Genomic DNA, 22,340 nt, shown 5'->3' with positions numbered 1-22,340 from the left:
CATGTTCTCCCCATCTTGGCACGAGTTTTCTTTGGATGCTCTGGTTTCCTCCCACAGTCCAAAGACATGTTTCAAGTGGTCACTCTAAATAGCCCTTAGTGTGAGTGAGCAAATGTGTGTGCGATTGCTCTGCAATACACTAGTGTCTTGTCCCAGGGGTAGCCTGCCTCATGGCCTATGCTTCCAGAAGAGGTTCCGGACCAACACATCGCTGCATGGGACAAGCGGTTATCGATAATGGATGGATGGATAAATTACTAATGAAATGGTTCTACATGCTGCTGTACCCTGATGCACTTGGTTTAGAGGACTAGTCATCTTTCCCAGCAGATACACCCATTTGCCATCCTTACACCAGTTACGTAACGGCTCAGTCCTCCTTCTCCAAGTAGGCTGCAGTTCAGCCCCGGCAGGTCTCAAGAGAGGAGGAGGTGATGCGCGTTCCCCTCCTTCCGACCAGCGCTTCACACACATTATGACAGAATAACCAAAATGTGTCCGTCTCTTTCATTCTTTAATGTGCTCACGTCAATAAGAAACAGACCTGAAAAAAAGACAATTAAAACCAAGGTGGGTCAAACACTACAAACTTGGATGTTTGCGTGGTCTATAATAGCTCATTTATTTTTAGTTTCAGAAGAAAAGTATAAACAAAAATTCTATGGAGTTAGAGTGAGTCTTGCGTAGAAACTTCTAGTATAAGACAGATGCACGTATTGTTACTTTCTGCTTCATCAGGGCCTCTGATCTGGACAGACATCGTCTAACGGCTGCTGGGGGGCCCGAGGGAACGCGAGTGGCCAGGCGGACGGCAGCAAAGCATTATGGGACTCGCAGGCCACGTTCTGCCCTTCTCTCCCCAGCAGAGGGCGTATCACATTAAACACAGGGCAGTGGGCAGAAGGCGGCCGCTAGCTGTGGTTTTTAACATCCAGTGGGTCGGTTTGGAACAAGTCGTGTCAATTGTGGGCTGAATGCCCCCCCCCCCAGACCTGTCTTTTCACATGTAGATTCACAACCTAAAAAAACTGAAAGCAACTTGTAAAATCAAAGTTGTAAAAAAACCTCCGTGAGGGCAGATGAACGCAAGTCTGCTCCTGGTTTGCAGATGTGCGGACACACGAACACCTGAGTTCGTCGCTGTGCTTCAGAATCTCCGTCGTAACGAAGCGCACAGTAGCGGAACAACAATTTCTGAACCGATCACATCCACAGCTCTTTAACTGTCTAAACGGACTGTCGCACTCCACCGCGCTGGCATGAGCAGCGTTGAACTAAATAAGACATTAAAACAATAATCTTGCGTTTTTAAAGGAGGAGAGGGGAAAAAAAATCCCAGTTTGAAAGCTGATGCAGCTCCTGTCAACCTGCGCCTCAGATTCTCACAGTAAAAGCAGGATATGGAAAGAAGGGCAGTGGTGAGGAAGCATGTAAACCACGTGAAGGGCAGTGTGAGGTACAGACGGTCGGCTTTGGTGAAGCCAAGCACGGCGCCTTTAAAACTATAAAAGGTTGAATAAATGACCAAAAAAAACAAAGAGAAAGAAAAAAATGATTCCTGCACACAAAGCTCTTGGTCATAAGCTGCCAGGAGGAGGATTTGCGTTGACCCACAGCGCCAAGGTGCAGGAGAACTGACCTCCCTCTCAGCAGGGAGAGGAAAGGGTGGGGCCTCAGCAGGACAATGGGAGCCATACTGCCCCAAAGGGTGGTGAAAAAGAAGTGAAAAGTTCACCACTTCCCCTCCACTTGTCACATTCGGCCTCCCCTTGGCGAACGGAAAGGTGAAGTGCAGCCCCAGGGCTCCCAGACTGCGGCTGGACGGAGTACAGGACCTCTGTAGAAGGGGCACGTGGTCACGGCCTGCTTTTTTCCTCCATTAACGCCATCCGTGTTGCCTAGCAACAGGCGAACCGTTACAGTGATACATGCAAAAAAAAAAAAAAAAAGGAAAAACGAAATATAAGTGTGTGAGAGAAACTGCAAATGTAACACAACAGAACTCTGTAGGCAGGACGTTTCAATCGCCATGGTGCCTTGTGGTTTTACTGCTCACGAGGTAGATAAAGAACCGGAGCCAAACCCTCCCCCCATTTGTCACGATCACTTAGGTGCACAGGGCATTCCGCAATACGACGCGCAGTTTCGAACGCTGGCACTGTGGGCCGGAAGGGATATTATCCTTATTATTTTCATCATCATTGTCTACATATCTGCGACCGCTTGAAGAATGTCACTAATGGGAGAAGGGTTTACATGTGCTCGGCCCGACATGTTCTCGTCATTTCTGCATCTCTTTACCCAGTTTAAATTAATATTTAAGAAAAAAAAATTAAAATATTAAACTCATAACAAAAAGGCAGAACAAGAACTGACGACCTGGAAAAACGATCTTTTAAAAAAAGTGACGGCTGCTGAGCTGAAGGATGAATGGGCAGCAACATGAAACTTTACAACAAACAGATGGAACAGCAAAAAAAAAAAAACCAAGTCATTAAAGCTGCATCTTTTCAAAACAGGAAGTGCCATGTGGGCTGTGGTGTGAGGAGGAAAACCCCAACAGTGAAGCTGCCCCAGAACCCTGACTGCTCTTTCCCTGCATGTCTCGGAGTTCCTGAGAGGTCTGCTGCTCATGAATATTCATGAGGGGCAAGGCAGGTCATTCCTTTTCACTGATATGTTTAGGCTGCTGTAGCCGCCAGCGATTCACGGTCCCTGAATGGCGTCCCTGCCCGCTCAGGAATACTCCATCCGGCACGGGCAGGAAGGGGACGGAGCCCACGCCGCCGGGCCTCGTTATGACGCGCTAGCCACCTTCACTCTTGGGGACCACGAGCACCCGCTGGCACGGCTCATTTCCCTTGAACAAAATCACCCTGTCAGAAGAATGGAGGGAGCAGGAGGTTGAGTTTGAGTCCAGTTTGACTAGAGGTGCGCGGAGCCAAGTCTCAGAGAGGGTGGGGCTGGGAGGCGGACATTGACATAACGACAGAAAGGGAGGAGACCTGGGAACTCCACCCCCTTCATCCTCGGGGTCCATCAGGCAGTCCAGAGGCCGTCTCCAGACGGCACCGTGCAGAAACAGAGTTACACAAAGTGTCTTTTTTTATTACTTTTGTTGTCGTAGTTTTTTTGTCATCGCAATCATTGTAATTATTACTACTCTCAGCATTATATATAATCATTATTAACCCAACCCCCACCCGAGCGTGCTTCCATGCCCTCTAAGAGAATAAAAAAAGGGACTGTGACTGTGCAGTGACCACACAGTGACCGCACGGTGGCAGCGCAGAGACCGGACAGTGACCGCGGTGCACGGACACCTCTAGTTCTGCTTCTTAGCCTCCTGGTTGCCGTAGCTGGAGCCCGTTTTCTTAACCTCGGTGACGCCGATCAGACGTCGGACTGCAACGAAGGCTGCAGGGAGAGTAACGGGCACAGAGACACTGTCATTAGAGAACAATCAGAGCAACGCAACTATTTAAAATGAGAGCAGTATAACACCATGTGGCAGAAGTAATACATTTACATTTTATATTTATTTAGCAGATGCTTTTCTCCAAAGCGACTTCCTATGTCAAAGTGATCTCTATGTAGTGTTATCAGCCCACACACCTTATTTACCATGGTGACTTACACTGCTAGATACACTACTACAATGGGTCACTCATCCATACATCAGTGGAACACACACACACTCTCTCTGTCACTCATACACTAATATTGTCATTATTATTTCTCTGACACAATGACAGACCCATTTATAAAGCAGGGTAATTTTTACTGTATCAATTTAGGGTAAGTACCTTGATCAAGGGCACTACAACAAGAGTGAAATTCGAACCCGTGACGTCATGACTGCAAGGTGATGGCTCTAAGCGATAAGCCACCTACTCTCATACACTGTATAAAGGTCATGTGATCTAGCAGCTGCTTTTAATGGGTCCTCAGCAGTTCCCATGGGATCATGGGAAAGGTTGCATTAGTACACAGTTCTGATTACAGTAAACATGACTGTGTGATGTTGTGGTGATAATTAGGTACTTGCAGTCATAAAACAGCGTAGAAGAGATTCGCTGTGCTATTCGAGGTTATGGTCACGGAAAGAGAAGCACGGGTTTTGGCTCATTACCAACCTACGACAAGGAAGAGGGTGAAGCCGATGATGAGGAGGGGGGAGCCGCTGAAAACGACTCCATAGGCAAAATGAATGAGGGGGGAGAGCAGCAAGGTGGCCCAGAAGAGGAAGTTGAGCAGGGGCCAGGGCCGTCGAGAGGGTCTGATGGTGGACCCAGGGAAGCAGCCCTCCTTGTCATAATGCTCCTGCAGTGCATCCTGGAGTCAGTGTGTGTGGGGGGGTGGCAGAAGTATAAAAGAGATTACAACACTGAAATAGAAGGGAGGGGTTCAGGGGACAGATGAACCAAAGGAATTACAATACGTCCTACACATTTAAGCATGCGTATGCAATCATGCGTGCGTGTATGTATATATATATATATTATATATACACATATATATACACACACACACACACACACACACACACACACACAGTCACCCAAGTAGGGCAGTCATTTAAAAAGGTGTAGCAAACCCTCCGGGGCTCCAAAGCAAAACGGATCGAGGACGCCGTTCAAGGTTGAGCTCGAACAGCGTGTGTGACACCGAGCGAAATGAAGGATGGAGGCGAGGACTGAGTCGCACCTTCTCCTGGTAGAGCTTGTGGAGCCAGGCTGAACACTCCTGCTCGTCCTGCGGGATGTCCTCCACAGGGAACCTCCTGCGGGAACAGATAACACAGAGGTGAGTGTGTGGCCGAGAACCCTCGGCACGGCAATGTCCCAAAACCACCAGGGGGAGGCGCTCACGCACAACTGAGAACCTCAAGTCACTGATCTGAAGCAGGAAAAAATGGAAACAAAGTGGACTTCAGCAAAACTGTGTCCTTCTGATTGGCGTCCTGGGGGCAGCTCTCCTTACTCACCTGTGAACATTAAAGCGACTTGAACCTTCCTGGAAAATGCCAAAACTCAGTGGTATATATTCATAATATACAGTTGGCCCTCAAATTATGATGGGGTTCCATTGCAATGGCCTTGTCACAATTTACAAATGTTGTTATTCCGTATTATATAAACCATAAGGATATATAAGCAATTAACATACATGTAGTATCTCTATATATACGGGATTTCTATATATAGTGCAGGCATAATACAGCTATTATGGGGCTTTATGTTTTTTCAGTAATTTCACACATTGTGTTAATAGTTGCTATTAACAGTAGTGTAATACACAGTACAGTATTATATTTTTATGCCATACTATTACTTTCATTTTCAGTTCTAAATCTGTTTTCCTGCTTTTTATTTTCTGCACCCCAGAACACTCAGTTTTATTTACTAGTTATTTAGCAGTCTTAAGTCACACGTCATAAGTTGAGCACCACTTGTAATGTTGCTTTGCACGACAGTAACGTTGCAGTAAAATACATGGTAAATGCAGCTCAAAAGACATGGAAGAAAGTTAATAATGAGAATGAGAATTAAAAGAGCAGTCAGTGAGAATGGTTGGGTAGCAGTAGGGAAGAGCGCCCCTCCTACCTGATACACATGTCCGCCTTGTACTTCTCCCCATTGATGATGCCCAGCAGAGTCGGGTTCTTCTTGTCCTTGAAGTTCAGCGTGACATCATAGACTGCGGACACTGGGGTCGGAGAGAGAGAGGGGTGGAGGAGGACGATGACGGACGGATGGGGGGACAGGAGGAGAGCCAGTCAAAAAACAGGACGGACCAAGTTCACATGGTCTGGAGAACGCAAAGAGGAGAGGCAGCACAGATGGCAGATGTGATGATGGTCCAACTGCCAATAGGTGACAGGTTTGTATCTGAGGGCATCTGAACTTCTGCTCATGAGCTCAGGATGATGAACGTTCCCGTTTTTCCCCCCCACACACAGTCGAGCAAGATTCCTCCGTCTCTGTCCCCTGTGGAACACGGTAAGATGGCGACTGGCCCCTTTGAACACGCCACGATGGGAAGAGACAGCAAGCCAAATCACAGGGGGTGATGACGGTCCTGCCGCCTTGGGGCCTCCAGCCAGGCACAGCGAATGTTTCAGGAAGTTTCTCCTGGGCCCTGGCTTCACTCAGTCTGTTGCTTAGCTAAGAACAAACACCACTTGTGTGTCCTGTGAACAAAGCCTAGCTCAACCGAGGGGCACAATGTCCCCTATGTTTGAAGTCCTAGGAGAAAAAAGGCAAGAAGTGGACACAGTGCTAGGACAAGACTGGCTGACTCTTCATGCCACCGAGACTCATGTGCTGTCCTTTGACCTCTGACCTTGAGCCACAGCCCTTTCGGCCCCCCACCTGCGGAGCCGGACTGTGTAAAAGGGAGTTGGGAGCATTCGGGAGGAGGACTGCCTGGCTTTGCCCGTGTGTGCCCGTGTGTGTGTGTCCCCCACATGCCTCACCTGTCCCCTTGAGGCACTGCAGAGTGGTGGTGAAGCCCTTGGTTCGAGGTAGCAGGTGGTATTTGAGTTTGGGCAGCCCCTTGCTCTTAGCCACCTGCATACTGATCTGGTGCTTCTTCTCTGTGAAGCGGGTGCCTTCGCAGTACAGCAGGAACTGAGTGGGAGAGAAGGTATTGCATCATTACACACACATTCACACTCACGTGGAAACTGGGATTTGATTTAAACCAACAACCCGCAGGCTACAATCCATGCCACTTCTTTCCATGTAATTTGCTGTAGGACACCTGCTCATAAACGTCCACCTACAATTTGATACTTGTGTGTGTGTTCCGCAGACAGGTATCCTGCACACACACAGCTGAGCCAATGAGTAAGTTACCACGGTTAAGGAGGCTAAGATGCTGTCATGCTAATCTAACCAGGTTATCAGTGGCTCTAATCGCAGCTGACAGTGGAAACTTTGAAATAAGTGCTCTTGATCGCAGCTTAGTGCCCCTGTGCCTGCTGGCTGGAGAGATGAGGGCCCTGAAACAGAATAACACTGCCCTAGATTTCACACACACACAGACCTGGAGCAGTTCACATATTAATACACAGGTTCCTCATGTTACAAATGGTCTAGCTATTTAATTTTTTTTTTTTTAAATCATACTGTCAAATCTTCATGATCTAAACTTTATATATGTAGCATTTTTACCTTCCAAGCCAATACATGGCAGTAAGGAGCACCCAAATAGAACAGGAGTGTCGCACCACATTAGTTCAACTCATGTCCACAGTGTTTACAGCTCATGTCTGGCGTTCTTTGTGTCAGTGATTAATAAGATTAACAACACGTTTATACGAGAAATCAGTCAACAACACGGTATGAACAGCAATTTGTGGAGACAATATTTTTAATTTCTGTCATTATGTTGGTTTCATTTTTAACTAATGCAGCAGAAAGTAAACTTAACAAAATATTTTTATGTACAGTAATGTCAGAGATTTCTGCATAACCTCAGCAAACAAATCAAGGGACACCTGTATTGTTAAGCATTTACTGATTGTGACTTTATGGTGAAAGTGACTTGTGAACAAACTAAATTACACATAGACATCGGCCCCAGTTGTGTCCACTAGTTGAGGAGCTGTGACCATGAAGCCACTAGATCACAGATGCCATAAACACTGTCCAAATTCTACTGGTTGAAGTGTGAGGTTGGAGATATGCTCAACCCTGTCTGTATAAACCTGTCTCCTCGCTGCATCCCAAGAAGCACACACTCATTTGTTATGACACACTCCTCTGAAGCACAAATCATGATTCGGCTCATTTTGGCTGCACATAGATGTGCGAGTACACCACATATGGAACGCGAACATCAAAACTGATGTTATTCCTAGCTTCTCTCGAACCCCATGGCACTCACCCACATATACTCTGGGTAATCCCGCAGCCTGTCCAACCCCCCAAAGACCGTCTCTCTGTCCTCCTCCCACTTCCTCTTGCAGAAGACGATCTCCAAGAAGTACCAGGTCCAGCCAACGAGAGGCACCTTCAAGAGCTCGTGCTTGGCCAGAACTTTGGAGCTCTGGAGGGGCGGAGACAGAGAGAGAGACGCCAGTCACTTGACCAAAGGAACAGTGAGGGGTGGAGGAAGAATACGAAAGGCATAAAGACACTGATCCAGTACCAGTTGTTACAGATAAAATACTCCGCATACAGTTCATTCATGCATGTCAAAGCAGACACTCACGCCCAGCACTCCGAAGCGTTCGCACATGGTCCATCCGCACAGGAAGTCGATCTCGAAGTTGTGGTTGAGGATGATGATGACATGCTCCTTGCCAAACATGTCCACCGTAGCCTGGTCGGTGTAGAGCGTGCATTCTGTGCAGGACCACCACTCCAGCAGCATCACCAGCTCTGAGGGGCGAGGCAGGGGGAGAGTGGGATTACACACCTAACTCAAGAATGTGCTCACTGCAAGCACTCGAGTGAACTGAAAAACGTGCAGATGTGGCGGTCAGCGAAAGCGCACTCACGGCTCCAAAGCGAGTAGGCGAGCCGGCAGTTGATCCGCCGGTACAGCTGTTTGTCCACGGGCCAAAGGACACACGTGCACAGCTGGATGAAGTTGATGATGAGGCCACTCACTACGAACACGAAGCCAATCAGCAGCTGTAGGACGAACTGGGTCTTCAGGTAGGCGATGAGACCCATGGCGGGAGGCGGTGGCGGCGAGTATGTGGCCCCTGTCTGAACAAACAGTGTGTGTGTAATACTGCATTTGCCAAGGGGAGCGACCGTTAAATTGCCACCCAAAGCGGCGCCACGTCCGGGTTTGAACACGTGTGCAGGATGTTTGCAGGCTGTCCAAAAACCTCCTCTAAACAGAACTGATGCCTCCGAGCCGCTTTTGATGAAATCGGTGCGATCTGATAAAAGATGAGGAGGCATAATCCACAACCGCTTCCCCTGAAAGGATAAGCAGCGCAAACCTCCATCTGCAGGTGCTGGAAGCGAGTCGCTCCGTAGAGCAACTGTTCATGGTCACTGCATTACGTTCAGCTGCATGGCACAGCTCAGCAGCGCTTCAGCAGGCCGACAGTTTGACATTTCACCCCCAGCAGAGCACCTAATAAATTCCGTTTCAGTTCTTTACAAAGTCAATGCACAAGTGCTCGTTTGTGTTTCGCCGTCACTGGGGAACACATGCAATCTGCAATGACTCACTTAACAGTCGTCCCATTAGCCTTACTATAGTATTTTCGAGCCCCGACGTTTGGCCGCGCCGTCTACCGGCGCCTGCTCCGCCTGCTGCACGATAACATCAGCACCCATATCTCTTATGACTCAGTCAGCAATTGCATTTTGGGTACAGAACCTTTTGTTTGAGATTCCCCTCAATTTATTTTCATTTACCGAGCGAAGATCTTATTGCTCTGGTGGTGCTGAAAACGAAAAGCGAAAGTGACAGACTTAGAGATTAAAGTGAACATAAAGTCCAGCAGGAAAATATAACAACCTACTACTATGTAACAACCGACTGTATTTATTATCATTATTTATTAGCATTATTTTACTACGAATAATGTGTCAATTCAGTGGAAAAAAACAACACCCTGTTTTGCACCATGGTATTCACATGTCAGTCAGTTATATTTCCTTCCATTTCCTGTTATTATATAATACCTTGTATGTAATTTTCAACTTAATTTGAGGATAAACTGACAGCCTGACAATGGCGAGTTTAAAACATTGCTTTCCCTTACATCAGAGGGACTTCAAATGACACCGGAACGTGCAGCCCCCCTGCCGTCCTTTACTCTGGTACTCACTGTACCCCCACCGGTGAAGTTCCATGTTGGAAGAGATTACACGCGTGTCGACATACAGTTGTGTGTCTGACCAGTTCAGATGTGTGGAGCTGCGTGTTTGTGCGAGTCAGATACACGGCACCGCACGCTACGTGTTCTGGCGACCCCTCCTTGCTCGGCCCGTGCCGTTCCCATGCGCGTTGCCACCAGCTGCAGGAAGTCAGGTGGACAAAGAGCAGCGTTATTCTTTCATCTGCTTCGCTGGAGCTTTTATTCTCAGCGACCTCAAGACCTCAGTCACATTCATACACCTGGAAATTACTGGAAACAACACAGAGAGCCATGGAGCATCTGAACCTGCAACCCTGCAGTCACCGGAGCAGATCGCATACCACCGGGACACCTGCCGGACACTTACCGAAACAGCGCTGCCGTTACAGGCCTCGTTTACAGGGTCCTTCACTCAGGATGACAGACCTACAGCAGGAGGCAGAGAGAGAGAGAGAGAGAGAGAGAGACAGAGAAAGAGAGCTGAGATTGCATACGATTTCTTCGCATCCATTTTCTAAACTTCAGTTTGTGGTACTCAGCCAGCAAACAGATGGCAGCAACTAGCGCGAGAACAGAAGTGCCAGACCACCTTAGTTCAACTCGGTTCCACAGCATTTACAGCTTCTGGCCGCTGTTCTTGAAGGTCACTGATCGATAGCAAGATGAGGAAGGCTGTCCATGTTAATGGGTCAATCAATAATATAGTAGTGACTACTGGACCACTACAGAATTTTTAAAAATTTTTTTAAGTCATTTTAGGTATATTTTAAAGTTGTTAAATAAAAATGAAATAAAAAGACCTGAACAGTTTTTTTTTTTTTTTAAATTTGCAATAGCTTTACCTGAGGTTTTGACAAAGACAGTGAACAAATCAAAGGATGCTTGTATAAATAAGATGTTGAGACCTAAACTGACTTTAGAGTTACAAACAAATTAAGTTACGAACAGACATCCCAGCTGTGTTTGTGAGGTGAGGAGCCCATGTGTTTACCATCGCTGGAAAGTGCAGTAATGTGTGTGAATTGGAGAGGCACACAGAGAAACAGAGCGAGAGAGAGAGACAAAGAGAGCGGCGTAGCCACGGGGAGGGTCGAGAGCTCGCCTTTCTGGTCCACTGCTGGTCTCGCTGCGGCTCGATGCCAGGAGAAGCCAGTGTTGTCAAAGCAAACAATACGGTACATTATTTATTCAGAGAGCAGAGGCACATTAGCTTACGCAGCGTACCGCATGACCCAGTTACACAGCCACATGTTTAACTACCCAAATTTGGGTTAAGTGCTCGTCTCCAGGGAAAGGCAGCAGCTGCGTTCGCTACACGGTCACCTTCCTCCGCAGGTGACAGTACCACGACATGCAACCGGAGCGGTCCACACACGCCGGACACACCTCAAAGAGCCGAGGAAGGGTGTGAGGAGGAGGGGAGGACCACAGACGGACTCCGAGAGCATGAAAGAGCCAATGACAACGGCAGCCTGTCCAGTGTGCTGGCAACCTACACACACACACACACACACACACACACACACACACACACACACACACACACACACAAACACAAACACACACACTCTTCCTCCACCGGCTCTGTCCCCAAATGAAGCGCATGCCTGTACTCACAGCCAACCCTCCTCAAAGTTGGCACAGTTGCCCCCACTAGGAACCGGGCTGCAGCACCCTGAACCAGCCCACAGCCACAACCAGAATGAGGGTTCGAGTCAGACCCAGGACCACCAGGAACTAAACCCGGGTTCTTTTCTACAGTGTGGCATTTCCATTCCTGTTTTGAGCAGCTTTGCTTCTGAATATTCATGAGCAAGCAGAGAGACATCATGTGGAATCAGTGGGTTTTATTCAACGGGAGAAAAGTGGTGTGCGATGAACCTGTCAAAATGCAGCGCTGCCTCCTGGGCCGCATCTACATCTCAGCTGCGCAGAAAAGCCCAGGACAGCTGGCGAACTGCGTCAAACCGTTCTCATCGGTCCAACAGATACAATCCAATCTGCGACCAATCTGATCAAATTGAGTTTAACTGGCACTCAGGTGTCACTCCAGATGGAGGCGGTAAGACGCAGGTAAGGAGATGGATATACACCCCACAGGCAGTGAGACCTGCATCATCACGGGACTCGACAGCAGCCCCTCCTGTACTGAATGAACACTTTGGGTTACCAGGTTTGCCAAAGCTGCACCTGGGTACGAGCCACACCTGTAAGCCCCACCTCTCCTGCTCCAACTGAACAAACCTTCCGGAACCACTATTACCGTTACCTAGGTATGTTCACCCGCTCCTCCGTGGCCCCCAGCAGGCAGAGAGCGGGGAAGGGGGTATCGGGTTACCAGCGCGCCTCCCGAGTCCGGTGGCAGGGAACGTGCCGGAGAACTGGGTCAGGGGTCACCGCATTCTGCTGTTCAGTCACCCCATGCTGTTTCGCAATCACATGCTGGATCTGATTGGACACAGACGCCTCCGAGAACCGTCACACTCGCAGGCACAGACACAGACTAAGTAGCATACCAATAACAGCTGCCATTAGATGTTGCATTCAAAGGCCTTGGTTCAAATCCCATCTCCTGCTCTAGTCCCCTTGATCGAGGTACTTACCCTGAACTGATACAGTAAAAATTACCCTGCTACACAAATGGAGAAATTAGTGCAAGTTGCTTTAGAGAAAAGCTTCAGCTAAATTAATTAACAATTAAACAAAAAAAAAAAAAAATCACAATAACATCATGAGTCTGCAACATTCCAATGCACAGCACACTTCAGATGCCCTACAGTGAATTAGTGACACCCCGTCCAGCAGAGGGCACCGTGCAAAAAGACCCCACCCTCCCATGAGCTGTCAACACGAAGCATGAGCAACTTTGTCATGTCACATACCCTCCAGCAAAGAGGGTCATGTTCGCCGGACGCTGCCAAACAACTGGGCCGTGAGGCGTCCTGTGATGTCCTTCACAAACACACAAACACACACTGCAACACGGCTCCAGATGTGTGAACCAGAGCAAGCAGCTGCCATACAATGCGCTGCCCCCTGTTGACCATCACAACACACTGACAATCAGCAGGAGACAAACAGCTTTGTTCCCTCCGATCTTCTGATCTCCATAACTTTGTCCACCTTACTTCTTACTTACCCACCTTGTCCTTTTCCAGGAGACCTGTCCACCCGGCACCAGCCCACTGCCTGTCCAGCGCACCGCCACAATGCCTCTAAAAACCCCACACCGCAGCTGATAACAGCCACACAACATCTACATCGGGGCTTGGGTTGTTGTGAACGCACATGGGAGGAGGTCCCAGGGTCCACCCCAGGCCTGCACACCACTCTCCACCCACAGGGTGGTCTTACAACGGTAAAGGGTCTTACTGCCGCCCCCTGAAGGTCACCAGGCTCAGGTGAGGTGTTCCCCACAAACACACAGATCCATCACGACGGTAACCACAGTACGGCAATGGAAAGAACTGAACAGAAGTGCACAACGTTGATCCGCTGCTCTCCAGCCATCCTCCAGGACACCAGTTCCAGAGCACAAGGGAGCAAAGGGGTTGCTGGGAAAAACTGCAAAGAACTGAAGAAAATCTCACTGATGTGGAGCTGGAACACAGAGAGAGAGAGAGAGAGAGAGAGAGAGAGAGACATAAAGACTGACTGTTCTCGCCCTGTCCTGTCTTGAACTCCTGCCCGAGTGTGTCGTCTCAGAGTACGAGGGGTTCAGGGCCACGGGAGGCACACTGAGGGGTGTGTGAGAGAGAGAGAGAGAGAGAGAGAGAGAGAGAGACTCCCAGTCCATGAGCCAAACATACCCCAGTCCTGCAGTCAGCGTGGGCATGAGCAGGGAGGGGCCTGAGGATCACCTGATCCAATCCTAGACATGTACACGAAACCCCCGGCGGTGCCAAATCGATTAATCCCCAATGCTCCACCCACACACAAGCAGGGTTAAAAAAGTTCAACGTCCTCCTTCCTTTCAGTGGGAAAGTGAACATCTTCCCCTGCTCTAACCTACAGCGAGCAAGAGAATGAGCACCGGGGTGAAATTCCACTCGCAGGGAGGGCTGGCATAGAGCCAGCAGGGGGCAGAGCTGAGCCACTGCCAAGAGGGAGGGGTACCTTGCAGGGCACAGTTCAGCTGTGGCACTGGGGGGAGGGGGGGCAGTGGGCACCCACTCGGTTCGGGCGGATTTGTGCTGCCAGTCAGTGCATGGCAGGTACTCTTAACACTGCTAACAGTGTAAGTAGCCTTGGAAAAAGGTGTTAGATAAATGAATAAATTATTAGTAGTAATAAGGAAAATAATAAGACGGGCTGCGGGGACCGCAAGGAACGCTCACACAAAGTGATGACATCACCTCGGACCCAGGGTACTCTGAGCCCATCGGCCACATAGCATATGGGGTCAAAGGGCACGCTGGAGGAGAGCGGTCAAAGGGCACGTGGGGATCGGAGGGGACCGTGAACCCAGAGATAAACCCATAACCTCTGACTTGTTCCGTTTCTGCAAAGCATGGCCCAACTCGGTCTGTTTTATGGTTAGCGTGGATTTCAAAGGCCAAAACCGATCACGATTTAAACACCACGCATTTAACAGGCTCACATAAATCACTTTCCTCCATTCAAATTTAAAACACACACAGAAGTTCACTTTATGCAACATACAACCAGGGTGAACAACCGTGGACCTGGAAGTGCTTCTGGTGAAGGTCCTGATCATATTCCTCACCACCTAATGGGATTAAGTGCTGTGCTCCAGGAAGCGTTCAGCCAGCCAACGCTGTGCACTAACACTGTGAACACAAACAAAAGAACAAAACAAACAAACAAAATCGGCAGAACAGGAAGTGGAAGAAAAAGGAACTGGTCTTCAATAGCAACTATTTCACACTCCGCTGAACCCGACTGGTCAGTGAACTGTGACTATAATAACCACTCGCTGACACTTAACGATCTCGCTCGGCTCAAACTGTACCCAGCAGTCTGATCAAAACAGTAGATTAACTAAGAGGAAAAAAAGCAGGTTGAATGTGAAGACAAGGACTGTTTCGTTCTGCTGTGAGTGGAAAAATGCAAAGCAAGCAGCTCTTTACAAGTAACATCACGGTGTTGATATTTGAGTACAGGGGTCTATATTAGTATTAACATGTACGCAGCTCCTAGGTTTTGGGGGGGGGGGGGACTAAGTGCTACCTAAATTTTGTAATTTTATTGATTATTATTTGATGGTGGATTATGGTAAAGATTTTACAACATCCTTTCGGATTCATCCTCCGAGAACTATCCTCCCTCGCGGTAAGCCTTTTCTTATTTCCAGTCAATCATCAATGAGTCTACATCGGTATCTTGAGGTCATCCAGCAAACTCAATTAAAACGAAGTAGTCTGTTGGCCCAGGAACCAGAACACACCGCGATCCTGAACCTGGGCTCCAAGCGGCTCCCTCTCTCCCCTCGCACTCAATCGAAAAAACACCATCTGTTTCCTGAGCTCAGGACCAGAGTGTGTTTTCTGAATTCACATCCTGAGCGTGTGTGGTTTTTATGATAAGGACGGAAAGGCAACGGAATCATCAGAACTGGCCGCTGGGGGTTTTTTCCTCACAGATATCTATGTGGAAGGTCAGCGTGAGTTGCACAAACTGCCAGCACAGATACATGCACTTTGGCCTGCTACTGGGGGAGCTGTCCACTACAGAGGACAACCCACCAGCAGCCATGTGCCTGGGTCTTGGTGAATGATGGAGAAGAAGCTCCACCCTGGTCTCTCGCAGCCCTCTTTTTACATAACAGCAGCCCCCACAGTGCACCTCTGGAGCAGCTCCACTTTCCTCTGATCCAAAACCCCCGGGTGCGGCGTCCGCCTCGCTGCACGTCACCGCAACACGTAGCCATGGAAACCTGTCCCATAACACATCAGTCCTAACCTACCCTGGCATTACCCAATAAAACACAAATGTATTCCAGTTTGTTTTACTATGGTGCGTTTGCTGAAGGTGTCCAACAGCTGGACACAGACCAGGGAGGGACAGGTCCAGTAGGACCACGCAGTCCAGCTGAATGACAGTACCTTTAACACACTTCTGACACCATCATGTGCAGTCACCAAAAAAAAAAAAGAGGAAAAAAATGTATGTAATACTTTGCTGCTCAATCACCGCCAATAACACACAGACGCAGAAACGCACTTGGGTTTGACAGCACTGTCTAGGGAAAGTATCTAGAGATGTGCAAAACGGGTAAGAGCTCCAGAGGCGAAGCCTCTCTGGTCTCTATCAAGCATATCGAGGCAGTTGAAACCAGCAGAACCAACCAGGGTTCCAAAGATTTACGCTGCAAGACCCAAAAGGACGAACACCTTGATCGTCGGCTCATCCTAAGGGCTCTGCAGCTGCAGAATGTAATTTCAAACCGGCTCAGGATTCTGAATGACTGCACACCTTGAGTTTGAAACTGCCTAGGTGCACGCAGCCCAATTCTCGGGACTCTCATACCCCCTGAGAACCTGGAATTACCACACCCCTGGAGCTCCAAACCACATGGTTCCTTTCCAGGAAATGCAACATTTCCAAACGTATTCAGATTTCAAGTTACCACTGGCCTGAACTGTCTAGTTCCACGCAGCAAAGCCTTAAAGGATTTCAGACCTCCTAGGCATTTGAAAATATCGCACGACCGAACCCACCTCGATCCACACACCCAAACCAGAAAACACCACCACCGACAGAGACTGAAACTAGTCTGAGACCAAAGCCTTGCAGTAGCAAATACAACCCTTGCTTGTGCCCCAGTGGAACTTACCAGTAGGCGTAGTAGGCCACAGCCATTATGACCAGTGCCCCACAGATCCCCGTGAAGATCATCACGGCACCCTGGTTCAGCATTGTGGCTCACCGATCTGAATCTCAACTTTCGACAGAATAAAGAGGAAAAAGCGGCGATGCCGGGCCGTTTCGTTTGCAGCTGGATGCAAGAGGACAGGGATGCGTCAGTGTGTGTCCAGCAGGTGAGCCATCCAAATCCGAGGTAGGGATTATGATGACGGTTGCAGGGACGCAGTGGATCCTCGAGGTGGGGGTGGCAGTGGAGAGGAGGAGGACGATGATGATGATGATGATGATGATGATGATAAGGAAAGAGGCACCGAAACTGTAAACTCAGCGTAACGGGGGATTTTGTGGTCCAAAGAACCTCACGACTGGAAGGAGGATAAGGACGACAGCGACGACGGCACGAAGCGAGAACGCACCTTCCCAGGTGTCTGGACGCCAAAGAGCCTGTGGTACTGATGGCCTAGTAGGGACGAGCAAAGTAAAAGGGACACCAAATTTGCTGGTCCCAAAGCCCCAGGAAGAAGACACTGAGCACTGAGAGCGGTCTCTAAAGTGCCATCCTCAGCTCTTATCCCCTAAATCAGATTAGCACTGATTAGCTGGCCAACAGCACCCTGGATAAGTCACATCCCATTTCCATCATCACAGGGCAGTTGGGGGATGGGAGGGCAGCTGCAGTTCAGAGGTTTGGCCACTAGAGGGCAGCACACAGCTCCGCCTTGTGATCCGATTGGTTCCCACCTGGTGTCACTTACATGGAGAAGGAGGGGACAGGGTGACTGATCCTGCAGTAGGATGTTAGGGGTCTCCTAACGATTATTCAAGGTCATGTTGACCTTGCATTACAAATGGAGCACAAAGGCCGAAAAAGGGAAAACGCCCTTGAGCTTGCCTTTATATCGGTGTATTTCCTACGCCAACTAAGCGCTACAGGAGAGGAAAGAGGAGATCCAGCAACGCTATGGAGGCGTGCACCAGCCACCATAAAGCACCCAGCTCTTCAAGAATAAAACAAATAACTAAACAGAACGAGATGGAAGCAAAATGGGACATGGGACGGCCAGGACCCTTTTCCCCAGTGTTTGACAAACTAATAAGAAAAAAAATTTACAACACCATCAGCTTTAGCGGCAGCACTGCACAGTTTGATCACACGTTAGTGTTAGCCAGCGATCTACGCATGTCATAGCACGTGTGGTAGTGAGACATCGACACGTGTCTGCTACCGAGAAAGATCTCTAGTACTGAACTTTGCAGGGAAAATAACGCAACCAACGCCTGTGCTTATTAAACGCGTTCATGTGAAAAAGTCGGTGTGGAGCGAACCAGTTACACACCTTAGGTTACAAACAAATGTACGTTCAACTTACTCGAAACAGCAACACGAATTACCGGCGCTCCCCCATCTAACAAGATATGGAGCATCAAATACAGTAAATTAATGTCTGGATCATAAATGTAACATCAGCTTATGAGGCCACATGCAATGAACCTGAGCAAATTCATTAGTGTAAATGGCTGGTTAATCAGCAGCGTTCTGGTTTACGTACAATAACCACGTCGACGTTCATTCGCTCAAACTCTCTCTAAACTATTGCGCATTCATTTGAAATACACTTTCAATGTAACTTACGTGCAGTAAAACTGTTTCTCGTGCTCAGTTAGTGCACAGTGTAAACGCATGGCTCATCGTCCAGCGAGGGCACTGGAGCTGAGGCTCCAACAAAAAACACTTGACTGTGTGACTATTAACACACATTCATAACGCAGCACTAAGACAGTTATCCTAGATGTCCAAAGTAGACTATTCCTGATGGAACATAAACAAAAGTGTGTGTGTCAAACCCAAACACAGCCCAGTATAACTGACAGGGCAGCAAGTAGTGCAGCGGTTACAGCCAAAGTGTACATGTGTTACAATAGAAGGTCCCAGGTTTGAGCACCATCTCCTGCTGTGATTCCCTGGATCAAAGTACCTACAGAGTAAAATCAGAGCATTTGTGTGAGCACCACAGCGTAACAACAACTGTAATCCACCTTGGAGGAAAAGTCTCGGATACAGGCATTATTAACGAAAATAAAAACGATGTTTGCGCCTGCTCGGCTCTTTTCATTCTCAAAGGGCGAAGCACGGAGCTTCAACTGCTTCAGTAACAGATCCAAAAATGGAGAGAAATAACTAAAATGTAAAGTTTGCACACTTTCAACCCAAAAGTGTCAACTAAGCGGCTAAATATTGCACAGTAGCATTTTCCCGGTGGTCAGGCGAAGGCAGAGAGAGCCAAGAGTTTGTGCAGGAAGAGAAACGGAGAAGCAGTTCGGTCCCAACCCGAGTACCGCGGTGACACGTCGACATGCTAATCCACATCACCTCACTGAGCTCATCTTCCCCGCCGCAGAACCTCAACATTAATTCTCTACACACACTCACCAAATTAACTGGCTGTATCGAGTTGCTCAGTAGGAAGCGAGACGTGGGGGTGGGGTGTCTGGACCACTAAGGGGATTAAAGCAGGGGCTCGCTGGTGCATCTAAACCTTCACCCATCTGCTGCTTGTCAGAGAGGACATTGAATCAGTGAGCACACACCTGCACCTGCTGTTGCTGCTACTCAGGCCTTACTCAGACGCAACCCATTCCACCTGACCTACCTGTCCCACGCCGCTTCCTCACCTTACAAATACAACAGGGACCAAAAGTCTGTTCATAACTTGACTTAATTCATTCCACAAATTTAATACCGACTGCTGGAATCCATCCCATAAACATGCGAGACTTCCCTCATCTTGTTATTGATCACCGACACGCAGGAATACCAGACACAAGCTGTAGACACTGTGGAAGTGAGTTAAATTAAGGTGGTATCACACACAATCACTTTAAGTGCTCTGTTTTCCTGTTTTACTGTCATCAGTTGCCCTGGAGAGTAAAAATCAGTGGAGTCGAAAGCAATTTTTGGGTTACTGGAATCAGAGTCGGTAAAAATGTACCGACTCCAACTAAATATACCATATAAACCAGCGTATAAGTCGATCTGGCGTACAAGTTGACCCCCAAAAATTAGAGGTGTAATATAGGTTTAGGCCTCTATTCGACCCCCAAAATAATGTGCAACTTTTAGGCAGTGCTGCGGAGTTGCAATCGAAGTCGTGGAGTTGAAATCGGAAGCAATTATTGGGTTACTTATTGGGTCACTTTACTTGGGTTAATTATTGGGTCAGAGGTTTTGTGTACCGACTCCCAAGCCCTGGTAAAAACTGGCTGTATCCATTGCATTTAAAACTGAAAAAAATATGAAACGATGGGGAAAAAATACATTCGTAAATAAACAGAGGGGAAGTTTTATAAATGCAGACGGTAGCGTGAGAACACAAGGCTTCGGCTGGAGTCAGTCTGTCTACTGCGAAGTTGCATATTCAGACGTGTCCCCGGGCTGAAGTGACAACAGCAGCTGCAGCTTAAAGGGGAAGTTAGCCGTTGGGAGGTACGGCGCGGCGGCACAAAAGTCACCACAGTAAAACTAGAGTAATAACGAACGCCTGGGAGAGTCGACACATTTGACACGTGGATTTTAAGGTCCCAGGCTGTGGAGCTCAGAAAGAAGCGTCCCCCTCTGGACTAGGAGCTCAATCAGTCCATCCAGAAGGAAGATCAACATGCAACCTGGACCACGACCTTAAAATATAGATAATAATTACAGTAGGGAGAGCTGGTGCCTCACGGCCCTTGGGTTGTGGGTTCGAATCTCACTCCGAGTCTATGTAAGATGCACGTTCTCCATGTTTGCATGGTTTTCTTCCCATACTCCAAAGACATGTGTTTCAGGCAGGTTAGTGGCTCTACATTGCTCTGTGTGTGTGGGAGGGAGGGGGAGAGAGAGAGAGAGATCCCCATGTTGGACGACTGCTCCATCCAGGGTGTACAACCTGCCTCATGCTTCTGGGATAGACTGTGGACTAGCATGACCCCTACCTGGACAGGCAGCTCTTGATAATGGACTGATAGTAAGTGTTGCATCGTACACAGAAGGCAGCTCTAAAACAGCCGTTTCTTCACTGTGGTGACCGATTCAAACCGCGGTACGATAGCGCCTGTGCGGCAATAGATCAGTTTCCTCAAGAAAAGATAAGCGGCGCAAACACCCTGACAAACGCGAAGTAAAGCGCAGCAATGGAGACCGCGGGGGGTCTCTCTTAACCACGAGCTCCAGCGTGTCGCTCCAGCGTGTCAAAGTTCGGCAATAAGGCCTCGTGTTCACTGCGATGGGTGGGTGTGGAAGAGTGTGTTCACACACTGCAGCGCCGGAGGGCTTTCTTCTGCTCTTTGAGGAGTTCAGGGTGTCAGATGGTCGCGATCCGGACGGGGCCTCCGCTGCCGCCACCCCCCCCAGACAGAACTGGGAAGTGAAACACTTTCAAAGTGTAACATGCGCTGCATTAACATCACATCGAACTGCATTTTGGGAAAAAGTGGAAACTGGAACGGAAAAACGAGGAAAATGTCTCAGCTCCCCCCATACCCTCCCCCCACTTAAACCAGTGGGTCTGATATTAATAAACTATTACTACAATTAATAATACGCTGTGATCCGACCCATTTCTACATGACGGCACGCGAGTGGGGTTGATTCGCGAGTGGGATTCAAACCAACACATTTCTACATCCTTAAAATGATGCAGTTTCAAGTGCGGACACAATGTAAAGTACGTACGGCACCATGGTACATGAAGGTAAAAGTCCATAGAACAGCAGGGAGACCAAACAGTGATGTGTACAGGAGAAACATCGGGGATGGGGGGGGGGGGGGCATAGACCCCCCCCAATCACAGACACCCCCCCGCCCCTCCATCACCGACACCACCTCCCCCCCCGCTCTCCATCACCGACACCCCCCCCTCTCCATCACCGACACCAAACAACGCCCCTCCCCCCCCCCATCACCATACACAGGTATCATACAGTGTTTTAATCACAGTGACTCCCCACTGCACGTGCAAAAATCCCGCCAATACCCTTGACACACACACTCCACGTAACTAGGATACACACCGCTCAGTCAGCGAGTGTTTTGAAAACTTGGGGTCCAGCGTGAATTTAAATAAAAAAATAAAAAGGGGGGGGGGGGCACTTTTGGGGTGTCGGGGTCTCCCGGAGGGCGAACTCACCTCGGATTTATTGCGCGGCCGATTTCAGCAGCAAAGCTGCATTTATTGGCTCCCGAACGGGCGAAAGCGGAGCCGGCGACGCTGCAAGAAGGGCCGCCACTCTTTGTCCGTTAGCTAAGGATCCATCCTTCGCAGCGGACGGAGTCAGAAGAGCGGCACCCACTTCCGGTCCGGCTGCCCTCGCCGTTCGATGGGAAACGGCGAATAACTATTTAGAGTTCTCATTAAAATGACAAGTTTAGCTTTTTTATTTAAAATAAATAACAGCAAGAAAACCAACGCCGGACAAAACAGTAACAGATAACCTCGTCTTCAGTTATAATGTCGTGTCTAAAAAAAAAAACAAACTCAAAAACGATTTACCGTCATGTCAGGTACCGTTCAGACGAAGTAAAGTAAACGATTGTCTAGCTGTTAAGCAAAACCGTTCAAAATCAACGTGCAGAATAAAGAACAAACGCAAAAACATACTTCAGTTGTGTGTTTAGCGAGCGGTTAAAGTTGCGTCGTGT

The 22,340-nt window shown here is 48.5% G+C and overlaps 1 protein-coding gene across 9 annotated transcripts; it reads right to left on the bottom strand.

Moving 5' to 3' along the window:
* Positions 1–495: 495 nt before the first annotated feature.
* Positions 496–22,000, bottom strand: agpat3 (1-acylglycerol-3-phosphate O-acyltransferase 3). 9 transcript variants are annotated; one of them, XM_018739919.2, is made up of 11 exons: positions 10,678–12,076; positions 10,203–10,261; positions 8,510–9,994; positions 8,221–8,390; positions 7,894–8,055; positions 6,479–6,632; positions 5,607–5,709; positions 4,708–4,783; positions 4,137–4,335; positions 3,324–3,417; positions 496–1,898 (listed from the first exon to the last, which is right to left on the bottom strand). In XM_018739919.2, the coding sequence occupies exons 3-10, from the start codon at positions 8,922–8,924 to the stop codon at positions 3,326–3,328; spliced, it is 1,371 nt and encodes a 456-aa protein (XP_018595435.1). In that variant the 5' UTR covers positions 8,925–9,994; positions 10,203–10,261; positions 10,678–12,076; the 3' UTR covers positions 496–1,898; positions 3,324–3,325. The 9 variants fall into 9 exon arrangements, with proteins under 9 accessions (XP_018595435.1, XP_018595431.1, XP_018595438.1 ...); XM_018739915.2 differs by lacking the exon at positions 10,678–12,076 and adding an exon at positions 21,829–22,000 and having other exon boundaries at positions 496–3,417; XM_018739922.2 differs by lacking the exon at positions 10,678–12,076 and adding an exon at positions 21,829–21,999 and having other exon boundaries at positions 496–3,417; positions 8,510–8,723.
* Between the last annotated feature and the right edge of the window lie 340 nt (positions 22,001–22,340).

Source organism: Scleropages formosus, chromosome 14 (assembly GCF_900964775.1).
Source record: "Scleropages formosus chromosome 14, fSclFor1.1, whole genome shotgun sequence".
Taxonomy (NCBI): Eukaryota; Metazoa; Chordata; class Actinopteri; order Osteoglossiformes; family Osteoglossidae; genus Scleropages; species Scleropages formosus.
The sequence above is the reverse complement of the archived record's forward strand: the minus strand, read 5'-3'. Positions and strand labels throughout refer to the sequence as shown.